This window comes from Myotis lucifugus, unplaced genomic scaffold (assembly GCF_000147115.1).
Source record: "Myotis lucifugus unplaced genomic scaffold, Myoluc2.0 scaffold_114, whole genome shotgun sequence".
In the NCBI taxonomy this organism is placed as follows: domain Eukaryota; kingdom Metazoa; phylum Chordata; class Mammalia; order Chiroptera; family Vespertilionidae; genus Myotis; species Myotis lucifugus.
Window position 1 is genome coordinate 3,774,571 of NW_005871162.1, and position 21,087 is coordinate 3,795,657.

Genomic DNA, 21,087 nt, shown 5'->3' on the forward strand with positions numbered 1-21,087 from the left:
ATAGAACTTGTTCATCTGTGGAGCACACTCTGTATAGCAATTGAACATCGTAATTATTTGTTCTTGTGTCAGACCAGATCAAACCACTAATTTGAATTTCACTTTAACGTCTATATTTTATGGATATGCAGACATACAGAAAAATTACAGATATGGTAGTAGACCATAGAGTTGCGATTATTATATCTAATTAGCCAATGAACATTTATTTTGATTAAGAAAAACACGTTAATAACTTTGCCATTAATTATTTTGTTTTTACAGGGAATTTTTATTTAATGCAATTGAAACAATGCCATATGTTAAGAAAAAAGCAGATTGGGCTTGCGGTGGATAGCAGATAGAAAATCTACTTTTGGTTTGTAGCTTTAATTTATATATATCAAACTTGCCTTGAGCGTTATAATACTATTTTACCTGGTGTTACTGTCTCAAGTCTCAATGTGCACCTTTATTTGAATCATTCTTTCTAATTAATTAGAAACCAGGATTAAAATAATCTAAAACTGCCCTGCTCAGTTGTTGGAGCATTGTCCTGGACACCAAAAGGTGGTGGGTTTGATTCTCAGACAGGGCACATACCCAGGTTGTGGGTTCATCCCCGAGTGGGGCAAGATCGATGTTTCTCTCTCTTTCCCTTTCTCTCTCTAAAGTCAATAAAGTTATTTTAAAAAATTAAAATAATCGAAAACTATCTATTCTGTTTAATAAATTGAAAGTTGAAAGGCTAAGATGTCAATGTATAATAACAAGTAAATACGTCAGTCACATAGAATCTAGCAAGAGTCTTAAAGCAATCCACAGTTTATATCTGCTTTCAAGAATGTTTATTTTTTAAATTTAAGGTGAGTCAAAGTCTTACATTCTTCAGGAAACAAATATATAGTTTCTGAAAAACTAAAGATTAGTGCACTCAACTAGAGCAAGGAACCATTTGCAGGAACAGGCTTATTTTTTACTCTTCTGGATGAGTTGAAATTCTCTAACTTTTTAAAGGAAGTGATTAATGTTGTATCTTATATGTAGCAGTTGCTCAGTACATCTTTTTAAAATTAATTAAACTATTCAGATAATTTATTTGAATAGCTCTAAGTATCTGTCTTATTCTTATCTATTTTATAATTTGTGTTCTTTACTTTCTGGATTGAATTAAAATGTGGGGAAGCAGATATCAAGATTTTTTATTTCATGACTCATTTGTACACTTAAAAAATTTTTGAGGACTCCAGAGTGCTTTTATTTATGTGGGTTATTGATATTTCCATATTAGAAATTAAAACTAATAAACTTTAAACATATTTATTAATGCATTTTTAAATGAGAATAACCTGTTAGATTTTAACATATTTATGAAAAAACTATATTTTCCAGAAAAGAATTAGTGAGAATGGCATACTTTTTAATTTTTGCAAATCTTTTTAATGCCTGACTAAATAGAAGACAGCTGAATTATATCTGCTTCTGTATTTGCATGATGTGTTAGTTGAAGTGTACAAAAAAAATCCACCCTCATTCAGATAAGTAGTTAGAAAAGGGAGAGTATTTTACTAGGCTTTTCAGATTATTATGGTAATGTCATGTAGCATCTGAAAAACACTATATACTCATGAGAGAATGGTAGTAAAAAATATAAAGTAGTGCCTTAGTATTTTTAAGAAAATAGTTTTGACCCCACAGACCTCCTTGGTCTGAATTTCCAGCGATCCCTGGAGCACACATTGACAGTCAGTGATGTAATGTAAGGTATGACAAGCTTACAGTATATTAGGGAAGAAACAGATACATTTGTGTTGCCTTCAGTTCATTTTAAGAATGAGAAAAGCAGTGATTCTAAATGTGCAAAAACATCACTGGAGAATTTGTGGAAAAGCCCTGCAGAATCCTGGGCTTCACCCAAGTGATGTAAGAGGCCCAGGTAGGACTGAGGAATCTGTATTTTATACATAGTTGATTTCCTACAAGTGGTTTGAAAGGCACGTTTTGAGAAACAATGGCTTTAGAGATTAAAAAAAGGGAAATTCCAAGGTGTTCAAGATGCAATGAAAATATTAGGATGGATAATTACTGATGGAAAATTGAGAACAGGCAAAAAAAAAAAAAAAATGAAGAACAGGCTCCAAGAAAGCATGTATTTCATGACACTGCCAAAGAAAGCAACCTAGAAATACAGAAAATTAGAGGAGGGTGCAGTCACCATGCAGCACCAGAGGCTCCATTTAAATTCTCCCTATTGCTTACTCTCAAGGCAAACTCCATGTAGGGTTCTGAGTCAGGGCCTCGGGGAAAAGAACATGGTCTCAAATGGTGTAGGAGAGTGGAATGGGTGGTAGAAAGGGAAAAAGTGAAGAACACATTGGTGGCTCTCTGGGAGAGGAGCTAAAAGACACGAAAACATTGTCTCGCTTCACCAAACACCTGTACTTCCTGTTAACTGGCTGGGGAAGTGCAGTTTTATGAACTAATTGTGCCACCTGCACCGTTAGTGCCTTTAGCTTGATGAAGTTGGCTTAGGGCTTTGCTAGTATTTTAGGTGACCTAGTAGGATGCAGTAGAGTAGAGCAACTTCTTTCCTCAGATCCAGACTCTTCTAATCCTTTACATTTAGCTAAAGAGAACCTAAGAATATTCCTTAAAAAAGCATTAGCTTATTTGAAAGTTAATATGTTATAAGGAGATTCAACTCCAATATAGCTAAAAATTCTTAAATATATATCTGCTTAGTTTTTTAAAAATTGAGATATAGTGCTTAATTTAAAAAAGATTTTGAAAGAACTTGTTGATTTGGTTTCTGGGCAGAATAGTTGTATTTGATATAATTGATCTATCTGATTTGGTTTGTTTACGATAATCAGGGAAAAGAACAAGAACAAACCAGAGCACTATTTAGAGACAGCCAGTAATATTTAAACTTAGTCATCTTTCTTTTTGAAATTAAATATTATAATGACATTTTTTTGGGAAGTTATAAATATTTATTCAGTTTTTGCATCAAGTTTTAGCAATTTCATAATGTCTTTTATCATCTAGTACTTATATAGTTTCCATTGATTTAGATCAGGACGCATTTATTAAGAGCCTGCTATTGTGTATTTGGTCTCCCAACAAGTACTGGGATTCCAACTATGATCTTTAGTTGGTTCAAGTCCTCAGTTGCCTTTATTTTACAGTCTTACCGAACAAACTTTTCTCCCTAGACAGACATATACATAAATATTTCAGGTATGCAATGTGGCATAGGGCCTTGAGAATGATCTTCTTTTGGGTTAAACCTATAATCATCAGCAAGAGATAATGTTGCAGATATGCTGCCACTAGAGACATGTTAGGAGATCGGCTTCTGCAAAGTCCTTGCCTAACAGTGAGTACGCCAGCCAGGCCTAGGGACCCTACCCGTGCATGAAATTTCGTGCAGCGGGCCTCTAGTTTGTTATAAAAGCCATCTTCTACTCTCCATTCTTGAGGCACACACACGCACACACACTTACTGTACTCACAGGCACGTGTGGTGCACAGATAAATCACCTCTTCTTTTTTAGTGTAAAAGGTTCTCCTTTGTCTACATACCAAGACCTATAGGAGAGCTCAGTGTTAGACATAGGATTTGAAGTAGATACACCTTTCTGTACTTTTCTGCTCTAGTAGGTAGAGGTGGCGGATTTCCTCCTAAGGACTCTTGGCTATTGCACTAACTTGTTGATTTGGTTTCTGGGCAGAATAGTTGTGATATTGTTATAAAAATATGTAGTGTGTGTGTGTGTGTGTGTGTGTGTGTGTGTGTAGCTTAAAAATGTCTGCAGCCTATAATATTTCGTACAATGAAACTAGTTTTTGTCTCCTAGGGGAAAGGGTGGTGGCCTTTGCTGCTGTAGAAGGAATTTTCTTCTCAGGCTCATTCGCTGCTATATTCTGGTTAAAGAAAAGAGGTCTGATGCCTGGACTCACCTTTTCCAATGAACTCATCAGCAGAGATGAAGTAAGGAATGAAGTATTCTTCTATTAGTATTTGTATTTATACTTGGTGTTCATTTATTTTTCTTTCCCCTGGAAAATGCTTATGGTGACCCAAGGATCCTGGTAATTAAAAGAAAGTCATTTCTTCCTTGGCTTTTAAGACACTGCTTTCCTCCTGCCTCTTAACTTTCTCCTCAGTCTCCTCTGCTCATCCTTAAATATTGTATCCTGGTTCCCTCTTTCACTGTATATGACCTCCTGACTGATCTAATTTATTCAGCTACCACCCAGATGCTCATAACAACCAAAACTTTATCTTAAGTCCATCTATTCTTTTCTGAGCTCCAAACTTGTGTATTCGGGTGCACGTTAGATGGTTTTTCCTGGAAGGCGAAGTCAAACTCATCTTTCTCCCAAAATTTATTCTTCGTTCTGTTTTCCCTAGCTTATTGAGGGTTGCCAACTTCCATCCACTCATTTAAATTTGAAATCTGGGAGTCATTTTAGATGGTTTCTTTTATTTTGCACACGCACACCCAGATAGTAACTAAACCTTGTCTCCCTCTACCTGCAATACCCTTTCCATCTTTCCTACCAGTTTTTTAATTTGTTGGTTTCCTTCTTAAAGTTGCAACTCAAACTTTCCTGACCTAATTAGGTAAAATTGATCACTCTTTCCTTCATGTATCGCTTTGAAACTGGAACTTGTTCCTATCTTACAGTCCATAACATATATTGTACCTCTTTTCTCTCTTCTCTGCTAGTCTCTAAGCTCCTGGAGTTTATCTTTCTGTTCTCAGTATTTAGTCCATTACAGCACTTCAGTTCATGTTTATTGACTACACTAATCCTGGCTGAGCTTACCTCAAAGTGGCCTTAATTTCTCTGAGCCTCAGTATCTTCAAATATGAACCTTAAAAGGGTTTTGTTAAAATACAATTAAACAGTATGTGTGAGTACTTTTTAAGTGCCATAAAATGCTTTGTATAATTACCTTTTGTTATTTTATGTCTTTAAATTTCTTATATTTTTATTATTAATGTCATATCTGATTATTATAGAGAAGTAAGAGAATAAAATCACTCAATCTCAACACAGATAATCACTTTTAGTATTTCATTGTATTTCTTTCTGGGTGGTTTTTTTGACATTTAAATCTATGTAGATACATACAGACATCATATTTTTACAATTTGAGATATTCTTGTATTTTTGTAAGCTATTCTTTTTTTTCACTTAGCAGAATATTGTGAGCATTTTTCTATGACAGTAAGCATTTTTTGTAAACAGTAATTTTGTTAGATATATAATATTCTAATATTACTGTTTGACTATTCTACAGTTAGAAATTTAGGTTGTTTCCAGATATTCTGTTTATTTGCTTTGCTATAATGCAAAATGCATATCTTTGTATGTAAGCTTTGTCCCAAATTCATAATATTTTTCTAAGCTAGATTTACTAGAGGTAGAATTACTAGATTTTAAGGTATAAACATTTTAAAGGTCATTCATACTTGCTTGCAGATTTCTTCCCAGAAATTTTATATTAATATTCAGCCCTACCTAGCAACCTATGAATGTGTCTTTTCTTAATATACTCTTACTAGAATTTGGATTTATGTGATAAATATTTGACAAATTTTTTTAAAATATATTTTTATTGTTTTGTTTTTGTTTTTGTTTTTGTTTTGTATAGAGAGAGGAAAGGAGAGGGATAGAGATATAGAAACATTGATCAGCTGCCTCCTGCATGCTCCTTACTGGGGATTGAGCCTGCAACCTGGGCATGTGCCCAGACTGGAAATTGAACCAGTAACCTCTTGGTTCATGGGTGGATGCTCAATCACTGACCAGGCTATTTGACAAATTTGATAAGGGTAATGGTATCTCATTATTGGTCTTATTTGCATTTGTTTGATTACTACTTAGATTGAACATTTAAAAATAATATTAGTCATTTATATTTTTTTTCTGTATTTGCTTATTCTTGTCTTTACTTTCGTTGGTATATATTCCTAATGCATAGTGATTGAGTTCTTTCACTAAGTATTTTTAAATGATTTTAAAAAATATTTATTTCATTATAATATAAAATATGAATTTTGTTATATCTATTGCAGATATTTTCCCAGTTTGTCTTGCTTTTTTATTTTGTTTGGTCTTTTAACATACAAAACCCTGAAATTTATTGATGAGCTTTGAGTGATGAGTTAAGTAATCACACACATTTTCTTTTTGGCTTTTTAACATTTAACTTTCTAATGCAATTGGAAAAGGGCTGTGAGATACCATTACCCTACTCTTGCACAAATTTCGTGCATCGTGCCTTTAGTCCTATATAATAATATAAGGCCAATATGCAAATCGACCAAACGGCAGAACAACCGATTGCTATGACATGCACTGACCACCAGGGGACAGGTGCTCAACTCAGGAGCTGCCCCCTAGTGGTCAGTGCGCAGCCCTGGCTTCGTCTGGAAGGATGTCTGGTCTAATTAGCATATTACGCTTTTATTATTGTACATAGTTTTCAGTTACTTGTTGATTTATTTAGAAAAACCTAAGCAAACTCTCATTTGTAATTCTTTAAAGTGGCTGTGTCTTCCTCTTCTTCACCCTTTGGTGGCTTACAAAATTGTTTCATTTTTCTTGTGGTTTAGAAATGTTAATCGACTGCTTTAGTGTCCTTCTCTGTTAATTTTGTTTGGAATGCCATCATCTTTCTGTATCTCTGGCTTCTTTCTCTTTTTTTTTGTTTTGTTTTGACTTTTTGAAATTTTCTTTTGTTGTCTTCAGCTTTAGAACATCTGTGTTTATTATGGGTTAAATTATCCTAGGTTGAATCTCCTTGCTCTGTTCTTCAGCTATTTAACATTCTATACCATTTCTTGTATTTGCATAACCATTCTGTTGTCAAGGTATTTCACAACTTTTTCTTTGGTTGAGTTATTTGCAATGTCATTTCTGCTTTTTCAGCTTCAAATGGTATGCTTAATTCTTCACTTTCCATTTTCATTGCACTAAACTCATTTTTATCTTGAGCCATTCTTATCTATACTATTAAAAGGGTAATATGCTAATTAGACTGGGTCAACTGGCCATCTTTTGGATGTCCGACTTCCTTCCGGACAAAGCCGTGGTTGTGGGGGCCAAGGCAGAGGCAGTTAGGGGCGAGATCAGGCTGGCAGGGGGTTAGGGGCAATCAGGTCAGCAGGGGAGGGCAGTTGGGGGTGAGATCAGGGTGGCAGGGGAGGGCAGTTGGGGGTGAGATTAGGGTGGCAGGGGAGGGCAGTTGGGGGCGAGGCAGGCAGGCAGGTGAGTGGTTAGGAGCCAGTGGTCCTGGATTGCGAGAGGGATGTCTTCACAGGGATTGGGCCTAAACCGGCAGTTGGACATCCCCTGAAGGGTCCCAGATTGAAGAGGGTGCAGGCTGGGCTGAGGGACACCCCCCACCCCCTGTGCACGAATTTCGTGCACCGGGCCTCTAGTTTAATATAAATGTCTTTTCAAAATCTGAGTGTTTCATCTGTTCTTTACTTACTTTTTAAAATCATTTCTTAATTTTTTTAGACATTAAAAATAAATGAACTTTTATATAGCTCTTCTTGCTTTGTTTTCCTTTCCAAAATGCTTTTGGTCATAGTTTTTGTTGTTGTTAATAATCCTTTTTTCATGTTGATGAGCTAAGATTTGCTGGCACTGAAATTTTTTATTACGGGTTATTGTAATTTGCATTTTAATGAGATCTGAAGAAAAGAACCTCCTGGCCCTCTTAATCCTTCTTCTACATTCTTGCATTCCGAGACCCTATTCTATATGATGCTTGACACATCGCTGTGTGAAAATAGCTGATTAAACTTGTTGGGTTTTTTTTTGACATTTTTTCTTCTGTTTTAGGGGCTTCACTGTGACTTTGCTTGCCTGATGTTTCGATACTTAGTAAATAAGCCTTCAGAAAAAAGGGTCAGGGAGATCATCGTTAATGCTGTTGAAATTGAGCAGGTAAGCAGGGAAGCTTATATATGATTAGCACATCACTTTCTGAAGTGTGTATCGTTCTATTATTAGGTTGACTCATATGAAACTGCCATTTTGCAGGTAAAAATAAAAATCAGCAATTTCATATGGTCAATCTGACAGGACCAGTAGATAATGTATTACAATTATTATGTCAGTTTATAATTTGCTCTATATGTAAGTATTATACATTACTTTACGTATATAAAGTCTGTTTAAGGACTGTTTTTTTTTTCTGTCTCATTGACCTGTCAAATTTTGTGCCATAACAAACTATTTTAATTATTTTAGCTTTATGTTTTTAGATTGTTAGCTACTAGAGGAAAGTGATAGTTTCTTGTTTGTTTTGTATTCTCAAAAATCTAGCAAAATATCTAGCTAGAAGCATGCACCAGATACTTATAGAATAAATAAATTAATTAATGAATAGTAAAACTCAATTTATAGCATGTAACGATCTATGACTAGAAAGATCTGGATGCTCCACTTAGGATGTGTTTTTATTATTTGAAAGAATTAGTTTAAAAGTAAAACAAATTTTAAAGAATGTTCTTAAATACTGCATAGTTAAACGGCCAAACTTTTTATATTGGGAGAGGGGAAAAGACATAAAATACATTTTGGTATCTGTAATCATTTTGAGAACTAAGTCCAGATGGTTAATGTTTTTATTTTTCCTCTATTAACACTTTACCATTGTCTTTTAATATACTTGGAGTACAGTTTATCTCCCAACCCTCTTCCAGTCTCGTTTTCTTTGTTAATTGTGTTTTCTCTCTTTTGTAATGTCTTTCCATAATGATGTTCTCCACAATGATTATCTTTGGTGAATCTTTTTCTAGATATTTCAGAACAAAGTATCTCCAAGTACCATAATTTGCCCTGGCACCGGGTAGCTCAGTTGGTTTGAGCATCCTCTCAGTACGCCAACGTTTCGGGTTCAATCCCCAGTCAGGGCACATACAAGAATCAACCAATGAATGCATAAATAAGTGGAACAACAAATGGATATTTCTCTCTCTTTCTTTCCCTCCCTCCCTCCCTCTCTCCCTTCCTCTCTCTCTAAAATCAATCAATATAAAAATTAAAAGTGCCAGTAATTTGATAATTAGCTTCCATTTATTTTGGCTATTTGAGAATGTGAAATAATGTGAACAGTAAATATCCCAAACATTTTTTTAAAAAATGGACATTGGCCCTGACTGGTTTGGCTCAGTGGATAGAGCGTCGACCTACTGACTGAAAGGTCCCAGGTTCGATTCTGGTCAAGGGCATGTACCTTGGTTGCGGGCACATACCCAGTGGGAGGTGTGCAGGGGTCAGCTGATCGATGTTTCTCTCTCATCGATGTTTCTAACTCTCTATCCCTCTCCCTTCCTCTCTGTAAAAAATCAATAAAATATATTTTTTTAAAAAAAGAAATCAACTTAAAAAAAATGGACATTGTTTGCCATGAATTTAACCTAGTTTACTTTCCTTGGACAAGATTAGTGACTTAGAAGATTAATAAGACTAAAACTGTCCTTTTATTTGGAAGATACATACTTATTTCTTGTTCTGTCTTTGTACTATATTCTATTTTTCTTTTTCTCTCAGGAGTTCTTAACAGAAGCCTTGCCAGTTGGCCTCATTGGAATGAATTGTGTTTTGATGAAACAGTATATTGAGTTTGTAGCTGACAGATTACTTGTGGAACTTGGATTCTCAAAAGTAAGATGTTTTAAAATGTATTACTACTAAGCTAAAATGTTATTGTCAAATGAGGTGATTAAAATATTGTATTTCAACTGAAATCATTTGTAACATACTAGTTTACTTTTAAAATGTCCATTGCATTGTTTTGCATGAACAAATTGGCTTTGCAAAATCCTTTGAAATGTAAAATGAAATTCATAACAGAAGTAGGAGGCTGATAAATCTTAGAACTAATAAGCTCAATAGATTATTTTCTAATAATTGCATGTATTATTAAGAATCGGATTATTTTTAAATAATTGCATTTCGTATGCATATATGTGTTTTACCCTCATAAATCTCCATGTGTCTTTGTTGTAATTTTGGGGTTAATACTTTTTTTTAAATATATTTTTATTGATTTCAGAGAGTAAGGGTGAGGAAGCGAGAGATAGAAACATCACTGATGAGAGAGAATCATTGATCGGCTGCCTCCTGCACACCCTCCACTGGGATTGAGCCCACAACCTGGGCACATGGTTCATAGGTTGATGCTCAACCACTGAGCCATGCCGACTGGGCTGGGTTAATACTTTTAAATAGGAAATAGTTATTATGACAACATTAACTATCATAACTTACTCTTTGAACTCAGTTGTCTTGAAGTTATTTCTGTCACTTTGTTTATCAGATATAATGTATTTGAGTTTTGTAAAGAGGTATGATTTTCACATGACTTAGCAGATGGAGGCTGCAGCCAGACTACCTGGGTTTGAATCCTGGTTCCACCGCTTTCTAGCTATGTGACTTAGGCAAGTTGCTTAAGCTTTATCTCAGTTTCCTATCCATAAAATGGAGATGATAATAATAATACCACAAAGGATTGTTTAAAGCATTTAACATAGTGTCATACTTACAGTAAAGGCACACTAAGTGGTCATGTTGTATTCAATGTAAGTGGAACATTCACAGAACTTTACTGTATTCTGCACCATGGTAATTAAAAATTACTAGTATAAGTTTGATTTCTTAGCATGGAAATGTAAGTTTAAATTGTATTTTATGAGAAGCCTTATGAAATTCATGATTCTGGGTAATTATTACCTTTTTTGGTTACACATTTATATTCTGGTAACTACAGAAATACTGTAAAGAGTCAGGTGAGGGAAAGGTTTTTGTAAGATAAACTATCCTATGTAATAAAAGGCTAATATGCAAATTGACTGAATGGCAGAACAACCGGTTGCTATGACGCACACAGACCACCAGGGGGCAGATGCTCACTGCAGGTCAGTGAGCTGCCTCTGTGTGGCAGTGCTAAGGATGTCCAACTGCTGGCTTAGGCCCACTCCCCGGCAGTCAGACATCCCCCGAGGGCTCCCAGACTGTGAGAGGGTGCAGGCCAGGCTGAGGTACTCCGAGTGTACGAATTTCATGCTCCGAGCCTCTAGTATTTTATAATTTTAGTTGCAACATTCTCTCTGTTTATTGATAAGTAATGAGAGAAATCAAGATTACAATTGTATTAATATGATCTCTTAAATTTATAAACTGTATATTAAAAATTTATATTTGTTCCTAAGTTATACCAATATATTTGTTATTAGAAAATTAATTTGCTTACTTAAACCTTAACGTGAACTCGCTATCCTTTATCCCACCACCGTATCCTCACACCCACACATCCATGCTTTCCTGCTTATTGGAAAACCTTGGACCCCTGGGTCTAGTTTTCCCTTTGGGAACTTGTTAAATGTAGGTATGTAAAACATGCCTCCTACAAAAGGAAATCTAAACATAGTGTAAAACATCATTTTTCACAGGCTTTCAACATATCTCAATAAACTCCCCAAAGGAGAAATTATACAGACCTCTTAGATTTTAATGCATTTAAATGAGAAAGTCATAATAAAAGATTGCCAAAAAGTTCCATCTACTTAGAAATTGAAAAGATATCCTTTAAAATGAGATTAAAAGTGAAAATATAAACTAATAGAAAATGTAAACTAAATGACAATAAGATTACTGTATATCAGAATTTATAGAATCCTCAGGAAAATTTATAGCCTTGAATGTATATATTAAGAAAACAGCAATTAAAATACATAAACTAAACTTTGAACTCAAGGAGCTGTAAGAAGAACTATTCTTAATGATGACAATTTTTGGTAAAATAAGAGATTACTTAAATTAGCAAATGGTTGTCATTTATACAGAATTCCAATTAGGAGCCATGTTTATGATGTTTTCAACTTCTCTTTTAGTTTAGTATTAGTCGGTAAATATTTGAGTACTTCAGTGTGTCAAAAACAAGTCACTTAATTTCACTTGGTCTTAGTTACTTTGTCTATGCCATGAATGATTTGGATCAGATTTTTGGAAGGTTGCCAGTTTTAAATCCAGTAAATCTATAACTATTAGTCCAGTACTTTTTCCACTTATCTGGCTGTATGTGGTAGTGCAAATTTTCACTCCCTCCTAAAACACTATTTCTGACAGGAAAAATTTCACAGAATTCTACCACTCAACCATACTAGCGTAGAGGTGTGTGTTTTTTTTAATTAAGAAAAAATATATATATTCCCAAAATATATACACACACTTTGAATAATTATAAAGGCAGTGTTCATTAAAATACATTTCATTTTCAAAATTGAGCTATCAGCTGCTGAAGTATGTATACATTTTTTAGGACAATACACACGTGTGTGTGTGTGTGTGCGCGTGTGTAAAGATATAAATCACAGAGTATACAATTCATCTATTAATAAATGAAGAATTCAGTGTTTTTAGTATATTCACATTTGTGCAGTTATCACAACAATCTGTTTTAGAACATTATTCTTATCACCCCACAAAGAAACTCTGTACCAATTAGCATTCAGTCACATCTCTCTTTCCCCCACCTCCACCTCAGACCTAGGCACCATAATCTAATTTCTGTCTCTTTAGATTTGCCTCTTCTGTATATCCCATTTCTCATATAAGTGGAATCACAAAGCATATGGTCTTTTTGTGTTTAGCTTCTTTACTTAGTATAATGAAAGTATTGTCAGTACTTTATTCCTTTTTATGGCCCAGTAATATTCTTTTGTTTAGCTATACTAAATTTTATCCATTTAACAGGTGATAAACATTTGGGTGATTTCTACGTTTTGGCTATTATGAATGATGCTGCTATGAACACTGATGTATAAATTTTCGTGTGGACATATATTTTCATTTCTCTTGGATATCTAACTAGAAGTGAAATTGCTGGGTCATATGCTAACTCTAGTTTTAATCTTTAGGGGAACTTTCAGACCGTTTTCTACATCCTGTACCATTTTACATTAACACCAGCAGTATATGAGAGTTCCAATTTCTCCACATCCTCACCAATGCTTGTTGTCTGCCCTAATGTGTGTGAAATGGTATCTTAATGCAGTCTTGATTTGCATTTACCTAATGGATAATGATTTTCAGCATCTTTTCATGTGCTTATTGGCCTTTTGTAAATTTTCTTTAGAGAAATGTTTTCTTGTCTACTAAGATTCTTTGCCCATTTTTAATTGGGTTATTTGAATGTATTCTTATCTGTGGTGTTCATAATTTCTGCTGGAATACTCCTAAATTAAAAAGTCCTCTTTTATTGCCCCTCATGACTCATTAAAATGTTTCACAGTTTCCGTTAGCTGTATCTTCACGTCTGCTTCTTGAATTGAGAAGCAATAAAAAAGCTTCTTCTCAACACATGTCCCACTTTTTGGGAAAGGTCACTGTGGATAGGATTTATTCTGTCTTACCTCATCATGGTTCCTTACCTGATGTGATTATTCTCTTATGGAACTAAGAAATATTTAGTTCTACACTACACTGTTGGGAATTTAATCTTTTCTGCTATCATGTTTAGGTGACTACCTAATGGTAATACCTGTGAAAAATGTCTATAATATCTATGGTGTCTTAAATTTCTCAAGCTGAAGACATTTTAGTTGGTTGATGTTAAATCTTTCATTTCCTGAGATAACCTCCTCTTCCCTTTCTACTTCTTAGAATACCAGAGATGCTCGCATAGTATCTTGAAGAGGTTAGTAGGTGATTTTAGTCATCTGAACATTTATCAGCCTTGAGCCTCTCCGGATCCTTAGGGAATAGGTGGTCCTGTGGGTGACTAGATAGGTGTTGGAGACCTGAGCTCTGTTATCTGTTGCTCTTCTTGTGGGATATAATTTGGCTTCTTCAGAATATCTAATAACATTTCTTTTTCTTCTTTTTTTCAGATTTTTCAGGCAGAAAATCCCTTTGATTTTATGGAAAACATTTCTTTAGAAGGGAAAACAAATTTCTTTGAGAAACGAGTTTCAGAGTATCAGCGTTTTGCAGTGATGGCGGAAAACAGAGATAATGTCTTCACCTTGGATGCAGATTTCTGAAACCCTTCCCTTATTTAAACTTATTGGTAAATAGCAGTCTATTTTTCTCTGCTTTAAAAAATATAAAAACAAAAAAAATTTTTTTATGTATCTCCTTTAAGGAATTCCTAGGAGTTTGCTCAAAAGGAAATCCAAAACCAAATATCAATCCATTTGGATCTGTATGAATACACTCCAACTTTCCAGTTTAACAACCAGAATGTGACCTAAATGCTTTTGTTTTGTTACCAAAATATAAGATGGCATTATGTGGTGATTAATAGCTTGAGGTGAGGTCTCAGATATGAATTTGAGATTCTGTCCTTACTACTTTGTATGACACTTGGCAAGTCAGTTAATTGCTCTCAACCTCAGTGTACTTACCTTTAAAATGAGTGTAACAGCCCTGGCCAGTGTGTCTCAGTTGGTTGGAGCATCATCTCATTAATCAAAAGTTGGTGGGTTTGATTCCTGGTCAGGGCATATGCAGGAAACAACTGATCGATGTTTCTCTCTCCCTCTCTCTAAAATAAATTAAAAATAAAAATAAATAAAATGAGTGAAATAGTAGGTCCTAAATTCAGAGAGGGCATGTGAGGATTTAGTCACAAAATAGGTGCTTAGTGCTACCACCACCACCACCACTACTGCTATTACTACTAGTACGTATTATTATTAATAGTGTTAATTGCAGTGATATTGTGATAAAATGCTCCCATCTCAAAGTAATTGTAATTCTAGATCCTAAGATCTAGTGTTAGATCTTAGTATTTTTAATGTTTGAGGAAGGATATAAAGATTTCCTAAAAATCATAATTCTCATTAATTTGAGAGTAACTTCTTTGAATTCCTCGGTATGTAGTAAAGGAAATTTGGTTCTTAGTTGCTTTGGGAAGGATACTTATGGAGTGGAATCCAGGAGGTTATCTTAATAGTTGGCCTTATGAGCAAAATGATTCTGCTCCTTTAGGAATTAAAAAGGGTAATTATTGCCAGATGTAACCCTGGAATGTTTAAAACCAGGCGAATTAGCTAGACGAGCATTTCCCAAAGAGTGTTTGAAGAGTAATTAGCTCTCTAATAACTCTTGTGGGGTTCTGTGGTCAGATGAGTTTGGGAAATGCTGTACAGTCTATTGCTCTTTACAGTGTACACTCAGTACATCAAAGACTGAGAAATTCTGTAGTAAGTAAACTTATTTCCCTCTGCATATTCCAAACTTACTTAACACAGATATGTTTCTCATTTGTTAGCATCTAACCTGACTGGCGTTCCTCAGAACATACTTTGGAAAAAGCTGGCCTGGAATCATTTTATATGTAGAAGAAGGGCTTATGGCTAAGCCAGGGAGAACCTGGTGGGGTCATGAACCATTTCAGATTTATGCCGAGCTGAGTCATGTACTGTGAGTGGGCTCATCTGTGTTTAATACTCTTAAAACTCTTTTTTTGCTGTTGTGAGATGTAGTTCTTTTAATGGAACTGTGCGTGCTGCAGGGTAGCAGATGGTGCAGGAGTTGGAGGAAAGGCCAGAAGCCAAGCTCTCTGAGCAGTCTGCCCCTCTTTACAGTAAGGAAGTGTCAGAGGTCGCCTGAGCCCCAGCAGGCAGTGGGGTGCCCCACTCACAGCATAATATCATGTCATAAAATTCTAGAAGCTCAGATTTAGAGATTTCCTCTTTGTATAAATTTTTGCCCCATGCATGCCACAACTACCTAATTGATTAAAACAGGATGTTCTCAAGTGGATGCAAAAGGAAGTGACTATAACCTTATTTGTTAGCATAATATCAGAAACTTGAGATATCTGGTCTATGATAATACCATTTGTTTGTTCAGTGCTTCATAGTTTGCCAGGTGTTTTTACATCACCTCATTTGGTCTCGCAACAGTGTTCTGAGCTTGACAGAGCAGCTAGTATTGAAATTTTACCAATGGAAAGAGTGAGGCTCCGAGAAGTTAAATGACTTGGCCAAGGTCTGTTCATAGTCACTATTCCTACAATGTAATTTTTAAAGGTCATTATGTTTCTTATATTTAGTCATTTGTCAACCTTCTTGATTTGATTTTGCTTATTTCCCCATTAAAGTATTATATACTTTAATTAAGGTATCATATACATTAATTAAAGTATCGAAGTATCATAAACATCTTAACTATATTCAGGTAATATGTTCAAATATATTTACTGCCATACAAAAGCTTAACATTTAAAATTGATAATATCTGTAATGGATGGAATGAAAGAAAAATAGTCCATATTTACAGTCCATATATCCTTTGTTTTGAACCCAAATTTTTCTCAGAGGTAATGACAGGTGCCTTAATATGAAGCTTATTTATAGTAGCAATAAACCTAACTCTATTGAGATGAAAAAATTTTAATACTGAAATACTGGATTTTTAATACACTGGTGTATTACATTTGGTATTCTATATCCTTTCCCAGGCCTCCAGGTTGCATATTTATTTATTATGTTTAGTATTTTGGTTCTTAGTTTTGAAGGAATCAAGAAATTGTGGAATTTCTTTTTAGTATTATCTCGCAAGTAAAGAAAGTCAGAGTATGTTTACAATTTTTTAACAGCACATGTATTTAAATCATTGCTATAGTAATTAAAGTTAATTTTTTTAGGAATATAAAAACTGGTAGTCCTATGATACATTGCATTTATTTAAAATGTTTCATTTTAGTATGTAGAATCATGTCTTAGAAGGATTTGGAGAGACAGTTGATCCAGTGCTTCCAGACAGGGCTGTTTTACTGTCCAATTATATACAATAATGAACCATTATTATTACAATACAAGCTTACCCCAGTCATGTCTTTATATATGAAATTTTTACAGTTGTCTCATTTTGGAAACTCAAGTTCTCTGCTTCTTTTGCCATTTTGTTTTTCATTTGTTCATTAAAAAAGTGATTATTGAAAAAGACAGCAGCTTGCATATTTAAAAAATAAATTATTTAATTATCAGGATCTTGCATTTCACATTTAAATATGCTAACATCACTGTCCTAGAATTCCCAGATTGCATTTGTGCAGATGAAGCTGAGGGCCAAGTGTCACTAACTGGTTTTCAGTGATAAAGAAAGGCTGACGGGCTACATGAGAGCCAGTGGAGTCCTCTAATCAGTTCTTGTGTCTTGAACTAAGTTGAGTGAATTGGTAGCCGAATCAGGAACTCTTCCCACGCAGAATCTGCATATGTGGTACAGAAGTGAGATCTGTATGTCTTTGTTTGAAGTGGTCTGCTCCTCTTTAGACAGCTGCAGGTGTGAAGGGGAATCTGACATTCCTGAGGCTGCACGAAGGAAGAATTTAGGCCTTCGAATTTTAGGTTATTTCTATTAAAGAAAATACAGGTAAAAATGAAAGGCTAGAGAACGATTTTTTATACAGATAAAAATATAACAACTCAGTCTTTTTCTAAATTCTCAAGATTCTTAACTCATGCATTTGTCTTTGTTTTATGACCATGTTTTGATTTTTCCAAATGTCTGGTCATTTAACAAAGTTATTTGGTATCTACTGTGTACGGAGAGCTTTATCAGGTGTGGTGTACCTAATATTTTTTGCTCAAATACATTATGGTCAATCAGGACAACCCTGCATACATAGAATTTTTCCCCCCCAAAGAAATGAGTTATTTTATTTTGTTTTAGTTTAGTTGAAATAAACTGTATCATAGCTACATTACTTGTGTATGTACTTTTTGAGTAAAAGTGTTTCTTTATAAGTGCAGGGGCTATCCTAATCAAGAAATGTATATATTTCCCCAACCCATTATGAACGCAATAATCCAGTTTTTCTATATTTGCATCCCAGCAGCCAAATACTTCTAGAGAAAAGGTCATACACGATAACTTGGATCTACTATAAATTCATGATTACCCACTGTCTTAGTCCAGTCAGGCTGCTATAAAAAATAATAGGTGGCTTAAACAAGACACTTATTTCTCTCAGTTCCATAGGCTGGAAGTCCAAGGTCAAGGTGCTGACAGATTCACTGTCTGGTGAGCCTCACTTCCTGGTTCACAGGCAGCTGTCTCCTCGCTGTGTCCTCCGTGGAAGCAGAGGCCAGAGGGCTCCCTGAGGTCTTCTGTTAGAGAGGCCCTAGCTCCATTCCTCTCTCAAAGGCCCCACCTCTAAACCCATCACATCGGGAATTTGGTTCTAACATGAAGTTGGGTGGGACACAAACATTCAGTTCATAGCGCCTACCTGAGCCCCTTCTTGCAGTCCTACCACCATTTCCTGGTAAACACCATCTCCATTCTCCACAGTTGCCTTTTCACCCTGTCTCCACTCGGCTGCTACCCTCACTCCAGAAACTGTCATTTACAGAGCACATGGGACCCACTTGCTTTATAGATGTCATCCCGTTTCATGCTCTTAAAGATCCGGTGGGGAAGGTATTTTCCCCTTCCTTTCAGTTATTTGTTGAGTGTATCCTCAGTGCCAGGCGCCGTGCTGAGTGCTGGAGATCAAAGCATGAGAAGACATCCTGTCTGCTTCATGGAGCATGGTGGGGTAGACACATACCAAACAGGCGAAGTAAAGAAAAGGTTATTTCCTCCATTTGGGAGACGACTTCAGAGAGCTCTACTAGTCTACTCCTTGCTTCAAGCGGTTCAGATAGAGCGGAATTGTGGCCCAGTTCTTCTTGACAGCAAAGCTCATGCTGTCTCCAGAACCCCCAGGTAAAGACATTGCTGTGTCTCTGATGGGCACAGGGTCCCGGGCCCCACCCCTTCAGAGAGCTGCATGGCCCGGGATGGCAGCAGTGAGACAGGGCCAGAGAGCCGGCAGCTGCAGGTGGGCTCAGGCTCCAGGGGAGAAGGCCATGGGGGTGAAGGTTAGACTCGGCCCCATCCTGCTAGCAGTTGCAGGGGGCCCTGTTGAGATCACTGGGGGATTTGGTGGGCAGGGCTGACAAGAGAATTTAGCAAAGCTAATTCCATCTGATTTTCCAAAAGGGGAAACAGCGTCAGCATCTTGCCAGCTGCCACCAATGGAGAGCTCTGAGTTGCCCGCCCCCATGGGTCCCTTCTGGAGCTGGGGAAGCCCAAGGAGGCCATTGTGGCCACTGCCTTCCCTGGGGCTGGGGTGGGGGCGGGGGGACACTGTGCCAAGTACCCTTCTGTGCTCTGCCGGCCAGAAGCATAGTCTGGCTGCGCCATGTGGGCCCCTGTTCCCCACCGCCAGCCTCTGGCTTCTTGTGGGTGGTACCTGCTGGGGCGATGGTGGTGGAAGTGTTCTGCTGGAGCTCATTCCCTGACATCCGCATGGTGGAGCCATTGAGCTGCTGGTCTCAGCTCAGGCTGCTCCTTCCTGCAGGAACGGAGGAGGTAGATTGTAAAAGAAGGAAGATTGTGTTTCTAGATGAGCTTGGGCCGCCTGGCAGGAGCGGGGCCTCTGGACACATAGAAGAAATTAATGCAAAGCACCAGCCCTTTAGAAAGGGCAATCGCCTGGCAGGGGCCGTGGGGAGTCGCAGCCCAGGCTGGCTGGGTAGAGATGAAAATCCAGGAGACAGTGCCACAGGGAAGCCCTGCATTTTGGTCCCAACTGAAGGAGAAGCCTCTTCCCATAAATGGAGGCTGAGCAGTTATGAAACAACTAACAACACCACATCCCTGGAAGGTTCCGGAGGCCTGGGCTAGTCACAGAGGCACAGTGATTGGTCTTTGCCTAGGGGGAGCAGGTGGTACAGAGGGCAGGGTCCGATGGCAGGAAGACGGCACTTACCCTCTGGCCCTTCTGAGAGGATCTGAGGATGGAGGGGAACATACTAGCTCTTGTCTGTTGTTCCAGGAGGGGTCACACCAGTTCCCTGGGCCCTGGATATCTGAAGCTCCCGCCCACCTCAGTCTAGGAAGGTGATAGCTGTACTAGGGGCCGGATGGGTGTGTTTTCACAATTCAGATCTAGGAGCTAGGGGGTCATGTAATGATGCTCCATCCTGTGACTCTATCCTGACCCAGGTGCCTCACTTGCAACCCATAGAAACTCTCTCAAAATGTGGGAACCGGGTATTGTGTGTGTGTGTGGGGGGGGGGGGGCGGGGGCCACAGGCTTTAGAGCCAAACTACTTGGCTTCAAATCTTGGTTTTAAACTTACTGGCTGGGTGATTTTGGGAAGAGCAACAGTATGAATTTCCAGTGTTGTCCTATGGAGAGTGCTTAAAATAGCACCAGCGTACAGTAAGCACTCAATAATTGAAGCTCTTATCTCAAAGCTTCTATCTAGCACTAAAACCCCAACTCTATGCCTGGAACATGCGCATTAGCTTGGAGAGACCTGGCTGTCAACAGCTCCTTTGAGGTTGAGCTGTGGGGTTCTTGCTGTGTCCCTGAAGACCATTTCATTGCATGGGTTTCATTTCCATCTTACGGCCGATCGTTCAAATTTTTTTGGCATACATTTCCCAGCATTTTAGTAGGCTGGGGAATATACCCTTGTGTTTCCTTAATAAGATGGCTTTACTCTGCCTACAGCTTTAGGAGCAGGTGAAATTCAGTTCACCTTAATATCTGTGCCGGTGTAACATCCTTTGTTGCTGTTATCATAAGCATTCCCTTTTAGGGCTAATGAACAACTCACAAGTCCTAATACTGAATAATTGCCATTTTGTTCTACAATTAGCAGGGACAAATAGCTTTAACACTACCGCGAATCCCTGCTCTAAGGAGAACCCCAGTCCCCCGAGATCTCATCTGCTGTGCCCTCACCTCGATGGAGAGCTTGCAGCGTCAGACTTGCGGCTCTTCTGCCTCTGAGGCCCCTCCTCGCACCAGGTGGGATGCAGACATGTTATCCTTCGCAGCGGGGATCTCGGTTGGAGATCCACTGGGTTCAGGCATGGCTGGGTATAGTGGGAAAACCTGTGTGTACCTCGCGTGAAGTTTCTTTGCATGGGGTCTCCTGGCAAAGAATCGACCTGGGGCAAGAAGACAGGTCTGATGGGTTTGACCCGCGTGATGGGCTGGGGCAGAGATTCTGAATGGCAGGGAGGCCATTACACAAACCCTCCCAGGTGGAACGAGGC

The 21,087-nt window shown here is 37.4% G+C and overlaps 1 protein-coding gene across 1 annotated transcript in view; it reads left to right on the forward strand.

Moving 5' to 3' along the window:
• The window catches only part of RRM2B (ribonucleotide reductase regulatory TP53 inducible subunit M2B), a 31,160-nt gene extending 13,429 nt beyond the window's left edge, over positions 1–17,731 (forward strand). Inside the window, 6 exon segments of the mRNA XM_014459730.2 lie at positions 265–320; positions 323–358; positions 3,840–3,973; positions 7,849–7,953; positions 9,565–9,678; positions 13,905–17,731. Of these exon segments, the coding sequence (XP_014315216.2) occupies positions 265–320; positions 323–358; positions 3,840–3,973; positions 7,849–7,953; positions 9,565–9,678; positions 13,905–14,057 (598 nt within the window). The 3' untranslated portion in view covers positions 14,058–17,731.
• Positions 17,732–21,087: the final 3,356 nt, after the last annotated feature.